This window comes from Rana temporaria, chromosome 6 (genome assembly GCF_905171775.1).
Source record: "Rana temporaria chromosome 6, aRanTem1.1, whole genome shotgun sequence".
NCBI classification, from domain to species: Eukaryota; Metazoa; Chordata; class Amphibia; order Anura; family Ranidae; genus Rana; species Rana temporaria.
In genome coordinates, this window is record NC_053494.1 from 45617054 (window position 1) to 45626006 (window position 8953).

Below are 8953 nucleotides of genomic sequence, written 5' to 3' on the forward strand. Positions count from 1 at the left end.
CTGAGGGGTTATTGCATATGCATTGGGGTCTGGATGCTGAGGGGTGTATGTACACTAGCTGGGTTCAGAGGGGTTAATACACATATACTGGGAATTTGATAATGGGATGTTTACGCACGCGCACTGATAATTGGGCATTAAAGGGGTTGTAAAGGAAAAAAAAAATTCCCTAAAAAGCTTCCTTTACCTTAGTGCAGTCCTTCTTCACTTACCTCATCCTTCGATTTTGCTTTTAAATGTCCTTTTTTCTTCTGAGAAATCCTCACTTCCTGTTCTTCTGTCTGTGACTCCACACAGTAATGCAAGGCTTTCTCCCTGGTGTGGAGAAAGCCTCTTGAGGGGGCGAGCAGGAGTGTCAGGACGCCCACTAACACACAGCTCCTTTCTCTATCTGCAAAGTAGAGAGCGTCCTGACCCTCCTGCTCGCCTCCTCCCCCCTCAGGAGGCTTCCTCCACACCAGGGAGAAAGTGTCGCATTACTGTGTGGAGTTACAGACAGAAGAACAGGAAGTGAGCATTTCTCAGAAGAAAAAAGGACATTTAAAAGCAAAATCGAAGGATGAGGTAAGTGAAGGAGGACTGCACTAAGGTAAAGGAAGCTATTTAGGGATTTTTTTCTACCTTTACAACCCCTTTAAGACTTGTGTGCAAAAAGCCTCCAATGCTCTTTTTATTTTTATACCATATAGAACTTTGCACAATATAGAAAGGATAGCTATACTGGAGAGGCCAATGCTGGCATGGATACTGCAAAGTGAGGTGTGTGTACTGGGGTGGGATACAGTAGAAAGACCAATGGGTGTGCTGGGGTAAAATCTCTCTGGACTGGAAGCAAAATCTCCCATCTGAAAGTGGAAGTAGCACTTAACCTTAATTTTAAATACAGTAGGATAGGATAGTTATGGACATCCTAAGGGTCCTAAAGGGACAGAAACCATAATGGCTGAATTTGAGAATGCTTACAATCAATCCAACGACTCACCTTGGGGAGGTGATATCCCTTGAAGTTAATTTCTCGGGACGTGGCATGGGGAATATGAGGAATAACATTGGCAAACCTCTGGATCTCATGTATCACAGCCATGGTATATGGCATGGCTTTCCTGTCTTCAAAGGTTGGAGGACGCCTTGATTCTAGAACCGTGTAGATTTCTTTTTGCACTTGTTCTAAAAATACATGCGCATTAAGTTTAGTTGTTGAAGTTGTTGCTCATTTTATCTGTTGAGAGAAAAGCCTACATTTTGCTCTTTACCTCTGGCAGTGGCTGATCTTCAGAAGATTAATCAAATACTAGCTGGTGTTTTTATGCACAAGTTAAAACAAATTGAGCAATAGTCTGATTAATTTCTCAATTTATCACATATATGTATAACTGCCAACACTACCATGAATCTTATAAAAAAAACATGCTCAATATTGGCATTTCCATTGTGATGGACAGAATCAGATATTACATCTCTCAGAGACTTCAGATGAGATTCATGTCATGTTGTGCTTTCTTCCCCTCTAAGGTCATATCAGAGATGTCATTTTTTATTAGCTGATCTCCCAAATTGTTATCTACATTCAGAAAAATCCAACAGGAAGCATGGCAACATCCTTTGATTACGTAATGCCTCCAGCTTCTAGGCAGAAATGGGAATTCTGAATTCGGGGATATTTTGCCTTTATAATCCTCCAATGATAGACAAAGCCAGAAATGTGACTGTTATATATCTTAGAATAACAACCTTCTGATGAAGTCAATTCTAATTTGATGAAATATGGTTTTAATATGTTGTGACTTAGCATTCAGTAATTTTACATTCTTTCTACTGAGGTGCAATATTAAAAAACTACAAGAAATCAACAAAGTTACCCATACCAAGCAGAGGTATTAGGACCCAGCAGTGACATATATGCTTTTATTTAAAAACTGCTTAACCCTTTCATGCCTAAGCCTATTTCTGACATTTGGGGGTAGATCCACAAAGAAATTACGCCGGCATATCTATAGATACTCCGGCGTAATTTCAAAATTCCCGCATCGTATCTTTGTTTTGAATCCTCAAAACAAGATACGACGGCATCTCAGCTAGATCCGACAGGCGTACGTCTTCGTACGCCTTCGGATCTAAGATGCAATTTTAGCTATTTACGGCGATCCACGAACGTACGTCGGCCCGTCGCTTTTTTTCCCGTCGTTTGCGTTTGGCTTTTTCCGGCGTATAGTTAAAGCTGCTATACTGAGGCGTACTCAATGTTAAGTATGGCCGTCCTTCCCGCGTACAATTTTGAATTTTTTACGTCGTTTGCGTAAGTCGTAAGCATTGGCGGGTTCCGGTTTAATTTCGAGCATGCGCACTGGGATACCCCCAGGGACGGCGCATGCGCAGTTAAAAAAAAACGTTGTTTATGTCGGGTCACAACGTATTAACATAAAACACGCCCCCATCACAGCCATTTGAATTAGGCGCCCTTACGCCGCAAGAGATACACTACGCCACCGTAACTTATGGCGCGGATTCGTTGTGGATTCGTTGTGGATTAAAACCAAAGCAAAGTAAGTTACAGCGGCGTAGTGTATCTTAGATACGCTGCGCCCGGCGCAGATGTACCTGGATCTGCCCCTATGTGTTTACAAGTTAAAATTCAGATTTTTTTTAGCAGAGAATCTAAAGAATAAAATGGCAATTGTTGCAATAGTTTATGTCACAGCGGTGTTTTAAAATGCAACTTTTTGGGAAAAAAGACACATGAATTAAAAAAAAACGAAACAGTAAAGTTAGCCCAATTTTTTTGTATAATGTGAAAGATGATGTTACGCCGAGTAAATAGATACCAAACATGTCACGCTTTATAATTGCACGCACTCGTGGAATGGCGACAAACTACGGTAGATAAAATTCTCCATAGGTGACGTCGCTTCCGTGTTTACATTCAGGAGACTGGAACAAAGCCATTTACGGCTTCTTTTCATGTCTGTGGCTAGGCACCGGAAGTGGCGCATCATGGATCAGGTCTCCCAGTGGGACGGGAGGCCCTGTAAGAGCGGCGGGGGGAGGGGGTGTCTCCTCCCACTCCTCAGGAATAACCACTGCGCAGCTTTTAGCGGAATCGGTTGTTATCACTGGAAAGCCGATCACCTGCTCTAAAAAATAGTACCGGGATGATGCCTGCAGCTGCGGGCATCATCCTGGTATAACCTCCGAAAGCCAAGGGCGCATATGTGCGTGCGCTCGGAGGCAAGGGGTTAAATCAGAACTCCACCTCAAAGATTTCGCCCACAGTACTTTTTCTTCCGCTAGATGTTTTATATTTGATGGCCAGCAGTATTAAACCCACTTTTCTGAGCCCATGACTGTACAGTGGAGTGAAAAACATCACAGCAGTGGCGGCCCATCAATTAGGGGCACCCGAGTGCCACCCCCTCTATCCCCAGCAGCCAGCCCCTTTTAGATCGCCGGGCGCATGAATTACAGCGGTGGATGTGTTTTCTTGAAGCTCCTGATCAAAGCCAGAGGCTCTAATAGGCTTCAAAAAAGAGTGGGCTTGTGGTACAAGCCCACCCAGGTGTTACAACAGCAAATGAATATTTGCTATTGAAACACTGATCCCAAATCCAGCCAATCCGTAGCGGGGCTGAGACCCATTTTCCAATTGGCCAAAAATAAAAGGGTCCCAATTGGCTGCCGAGGAGGAGGGAGGAAACTGAAGCCGCTGCGATGCCCGTGGAGACAGGGGAAGCTGCTGGTGAAGCCCAGTAGAAGTGCTGCCCACCATAGATGGGATAAGTGCTCCAGACCTGACCGACTGGCAGGGGCAGGGTGGTGTTACTGTTTGCCACCCCGCAAAAAAATTACCACCGACCGCCACTGTATCACAGTGATGCACCCATCTCTCCACTACTCTCGTTTCTCTTCCTATCAGCATGCTTCTTGTCAGCACAAAAACTGGTTGGCTCCCTGTGCTGCTTCTACATTCCAGCTCTGCTGTACAGGGACTGCAAGAGGCTGACACCTCAAACTCAAGTACTTGCATTTCAAAAATACATTTAATGATGTATTATTTTATACAGAACTTTATTAGTTTGTGTATTTTATATCTATCTAGAATTAACCTTTAATTATATAAGTATTTAATGATGGAAAGTGTAAAACAGGGGTGTTAGCTCCCAGTCACAAAGCCCCCCGTGAAACCTTTCAGGTCTATTAACAGACTGACAGATGAAATATTTCTCTTATACAGAGTAATACTTGTCAGTGGGGTAAACATTCCTTGCTAGTAGGCCTTGAACACAATTAATAAAGAGGACACAGTACCTACTTTGTATGTCAGGATATCTCATCATTAGCAGTATTCCCCACTGCAGTGTTGTAGCGGTGGTCTCTGTGCCAGCCATCACCAGGTCCAGTACAGTGGCCAATATATTATCATCATCAAACAGAGTGTCCTTATTTGTCCTTTCCTATGACAAAAACACACAAACAAATTACAGGTTAGACTATGGTGCATGTGATTGCAATGGGGCCCAAAGTTGAATGGATTCAGTACGATAGTAGTGTAGCATATAATATAATATAGAAAGTACTCCTATTATTTAATGCTGATGCATGTTGAGTATCACAGACCACACCTTTGGACTATGAGGTCTGCTAGCTTGGTCTACTGTGCAGTCAGTAGGGGAATGGGTGTCCTACAGCCTTACTGTAGCTTGAATTTTGGCCCCACAATTTTATATGGCCAAACAGTCTAAACAGGCAGCAGTTGTCAAAGGCAGAGAACCATCACCAATATTATTATTGGAGGTAAAATGAATCTTTCAGATATCTGAATGATTATAGGACTGATGTCCGAACTTAAATTCTGTTTATTGATGACTTCAAGAAGACTGGTGTCTTAAAACATGGCCCCTGGGGCTGTGGAAGAAGAACATAGCTTAGCTCAGAAATGTATGGGCTACTAAACAACTCAAATTTATAGCTGATCTTGTGTTAGGAGCAGACTGATTATTATTTGCTACCTAGTTCCAGTTGAGCTGGTCCATCATGCCTAATATTAACTCCTGGGTACAACAACAGCACATGTTTCCCCACAATCTAGACTTTAACTACAATCCCACAATCTAGAATCTCTACTCTATGCATAGTGTTGGTTAAACATCAAGTAACATAGGCAATGATCCATGCTAAAACAGAGGCAATCTTTCTAGACAAACTTCCTCAATTCGAATTATTGTGGCCCCAATGGATAAATCACCATCTACCACCAGGTTTTGATTGCTCAAAATATTACCCTAAAGATACTTAAAGCGAAGTAAAAAATTGTCGCTCTTTTTTTGTTTATAGCGCAAAAAAAACCCAAAAAAACACAGAGGTGATCAAATACCACCAAAAGAAAGCTCTATTTGTGGGTAAAAAAATTATCAAAATTTCATATGAGTACAGTGTTGTATGACCGTGCAATTGTCATTCAAAATGTTACTCCACTGAAAGCTGAAAATTGGCCTGGGCAGAAAGGGGGTGAAAATGCCCTGTATTGAAGTGGTTACGTCTAAAGATTGCAGATTGGCAACCCCAAACCCAATGAGGAGGACTGAATGAACAGCTAATGAAGTTCTGGAGTAAATGATTTTAAAGCCTAACCTCAGCAAAACATTTTTCTTGTATAGGGTGAAGTTAAAGTTAGAATATCTATTATAATTTTTGTCCACTTTGTCCACTTTGTGGATACTTTGCCATACTTAGGCCCCGTACACACGGGCAAACATGTACGATGAAAACGGTCCGCCGGACCGTTTTCAGCGTACATGCCCGCCCGGAGATTTCTGTATGATGGCTGTACACACCATCATACAGAAATCCGCGCGTACACGATACGCGGTGACGAGGCCGTGCCGTCGCCGCGACGATGACGCGGCGACGTGCGCGGCCTTGGAAGTTCAATGCTTGCACGCATGCGTCAAAGTCATTCGACGCATTCGAGGGATGGCGGCCGCTCGGACATGTACGGTAGGTCTGTACAGGCGACCGAACATGTCCGACGGGCAGGATTCCAGCTGGCATGTTTCTAAGCAAGTTTAGAAACATTTCCCCGCTCGAAAACGGTCTGGCGGGCAAATGTACGCTGGAATCCTGTCCGCTCGGCTGTACAGACGACCGAACATGTCTGCTGAAACTGGTCCACGGACCAGTTTCAGCAGACATGTTCGGTCGTGTGTACGGGGCCTTACTGTCCTAATGGCGGGGGGGCACTGGAGGGGGCATTTATACAATGAAGACAGAGACTGCAGCAAAAACATTTCTAGCATACTGTACGTAGGGAAGGTTGGAGGTGGTGTTTTTGTGTCTTACTGCTGCTGTCACCCACCTTCCCTTCTTTTCTTATCCCGGATCTTTGTGGATAAATACAGCAGCAGAATTGAAAGGTAAAGTGGATGCAAAAGCTATTCTTAATATTCTCAAGGCTCTTTGTGGCTTTTTAATTGGTGCTCTGTGTATATGATCCCTGAATACTGAGGTCGGCTGCTCAGTTGTGGTCAGTCCAAGTTATTCTTTATGTTACTTTTTTCAGGCCATTTATTTTTGTCATAGTTTTTAAAAATGTAAAGTGTTATGTGGGAATATCACAACAGCTGGAATGTAGTATATCTTCTCTATTGACTGTCTCAGATATAGACATTCAAAACAACAAATAGTAGATTCAAAGACAATTTCAAACCTTTCTTAAAAAGATTGCCCTAGAACAGGGGTGTCAAACTCAATTTCATTGTGGGCCGCATCAGCATCAGCCGGTTGTATCTGTAAGATTAGATGTCAAGCTCATCCCCTTCCCTTACATTAGATGTTAAGAGCCACCCTACCATCAGCAGTTGAGTCCCCTACTCTCGCCTATATCACGGTGTACCCCCCTTTCCTTATGCTGCTGCTGGGAAAAAGCTGGATGCATTGCTTGAAAGCAGAAAGTACAGGTCTTTGAGGAAGACCAGAGGAGGGCTGGAGCTCTCCTGTAGCTGCAGGAGAGGTGCGAGGGCCACATGAAATGGCCTAAAAGGCCGGATTCAGCCCGTGGCCTTGTGTTTGATACTCGTGCCCTAGAAGGATAATATTGGAGTATTTCTAAGCATAAACTTTCTAAAATTCATACAGAATAATGTCTTTTATTTGGCCCAGAAGGCCAAGAATTCACCTAGCAAGACTATCAGTACATTGCAAAGGAAAGATCTGGACTGACCTGCCCTGCCACTCTAATAGAATAAGATGACTATAATGAGGAAGATGAATGAAACTGTGATCAATGATACCAATGAAAACCATTACCAATTCTTGCTTGGCAATGAAAGCTTCAATAAATGTGGTCACGTAGTTGTAATCCATTGTCTGCCTTTTGGCCTTAATTTCAGCTTTTAGCATCATACATATTTCATCGATCTTATCTAATATTTTTTTGTGAGTCTTCATAAAGATCCCAAGCACAGGATACATATTGAATATCTGAAAAAAAAGAATTTGAGTGTTAATGTTTATCAAGTAATGATTGTTTGATTTTTTGCAGTTATGACCTATAGATTTATACGGTCTCATCTTGGACTGCTAAAAATGAAGAATCTGGAAAGTGGAGTGAAACATGTAAATAGTACTCACCTGCACAGGTCCCAGAAGAAGAAATCTTGCAGCCTGTAGATTTATAACAATATAAATGGACTTAAATGATATATTTGTACAATCTGCTCAGCTCTCCTGGTCTTGGTTTTTCTGGGGAAGTGCTTCTCTAAGCCCCAGTCCACACTGCTGAGACTTGTCACGTGATGTGCTGTGACTTGCGACACAGAAAGTCACATGATAAGTAAAAACACATTAATTTCAAAGGGTGCCGACTTGAGTAGTAGCGTCCAAAAAAAAGTTCCTGCACCACAGTAGACTGCAATGTTAAAATCACAAAAGTCGCAAGGAAGTTGTATCTTTGACTTATCAATGCGCCTTTGGCTGTAACATGATCTGACTTCAGGGTTTTTTTAACCCGGTTCTCCACACCCAGTCCATTGTCTGTTGTGTACTTGTGGCCCAGCCCATTCCTGCAGCTCAAAATCTCCCCTGACAATGTAAATTTGATGATGAAACACGTATGGAGGAGTTGGAGACTTGTGATGTCATTGCATACCGGGACACAACAGACATTTTGCTGGTTAGGAATGCCAGAAGTTTTGTACAGATATGCAAGCTTTTTGTTATCTAAAGATGAGTGTTACTCTTTTTATACAATACATTTGATTGGGATTTCTGCACGATGAGGAGTGTTTCTTTTGTCTTTGTCTCTTTATGAGATTGATGAAGCCTTGGTGGAGACGTCTGAGAGTCCTAGAGGTGGATTGTTAATACTGGTGATCTCACTGGATTGCTTTTGACTGCGCATTTGACCTTTGTTATGAGGGTCTACAGTGCCTTGAAATATTCCACATTTTTTTATGTTACAACCAAAAACGTAAATGTATTTTATTGGGATTAGTGGGAGAAAAATAATAAATAATTCTCAGAATTTCTTATAAATAAATAAATATGTAAAATCATTACAGCTGTCTGTGTACAGAGGAACAGAAGAAGAGGGAAGGAGGCACACCACGAGCGCGCTCGTCTGACCGTCTGAGTAATTTAAAAATACTATTGATCGGATCGTCTGCATACGTCCAGTTTTAACCACGAGTCTTCAGGGAGACGTTAAACACCCCAGGCACATACTGACCGCTGTGATTGTGGTCACAGCTTCTGGCAAGGAGACTGCAATAACAGCACTTTGGTGTCCCCCCTGGTGGAAGGAGTGTGTACTTTTTGGTTTTACCACACAGTTCAGATATAGGAAGAATTCCCTTGGCTTATGCACATTCAGTTGTGGATTATTGGGACTTTTGCATTATTTACAGTGATTAACCACATTCACTTATTTATGCATTTAAATAGTGTATTATTTAGTTTTGAT

General features: G+C 42.3%; 1 protein-coding gene across 1 annotated transcript; it reads right to left on the reverse strand.

The window, feature by feature from the left end:
• Nucleotides 1–913: 913 nt before the first annotated feature.
• On the reverse strand, nt 914–7714 carry LOC120943448 (cytochrome P450 2W1-like). Its single transcript, XM_040356753.1, has 3 exons — nt 7300–7714; nt 4307–4448; nt 914–1167 (listed from the first exon to the last, which is right to left on the reverse strand). The coding sequence occupies exons 1-3, from the start codon at nt 7561–7563 to the stop codon at nt 920–922; spliced, it is 654 nt and encodes a 217-aa protein (XP_040212687.1). The 5' UTR covers nt 7564–7714; the 3' UTR covers nt 914–919.
• Nucleotides 7715–8953: the final 1239 nt, after the last annotated feature.

What these genes read in the sequence shown, in the direction of transcription:
- LOC120943448 (XM_040356753.1), bottom strand. Translation starts at nt 7,563, where the DNA reads ATGAGACCGTATAAATCTATAGGTCATAACTGCAAAAAATCAAACAAT. An exon ending in TCATTGCCAAGCAAGAATTG is followed by an intron (nt 4,449 to 7,299) that starts GTAATGGTTTTC and finishes TTTTTGTCATAG; the next exon opens with GAAAGGACAAATAAGGACAC. An exon ending in GAGATATCCTGACATACAAA is followed by an intron (nt 1,168 to 4,306) that starts GTAGGTACTGTG and finishes ATGTATTTTTAG; the next exon opens with AACAAGTGCAAAAAGAAATC.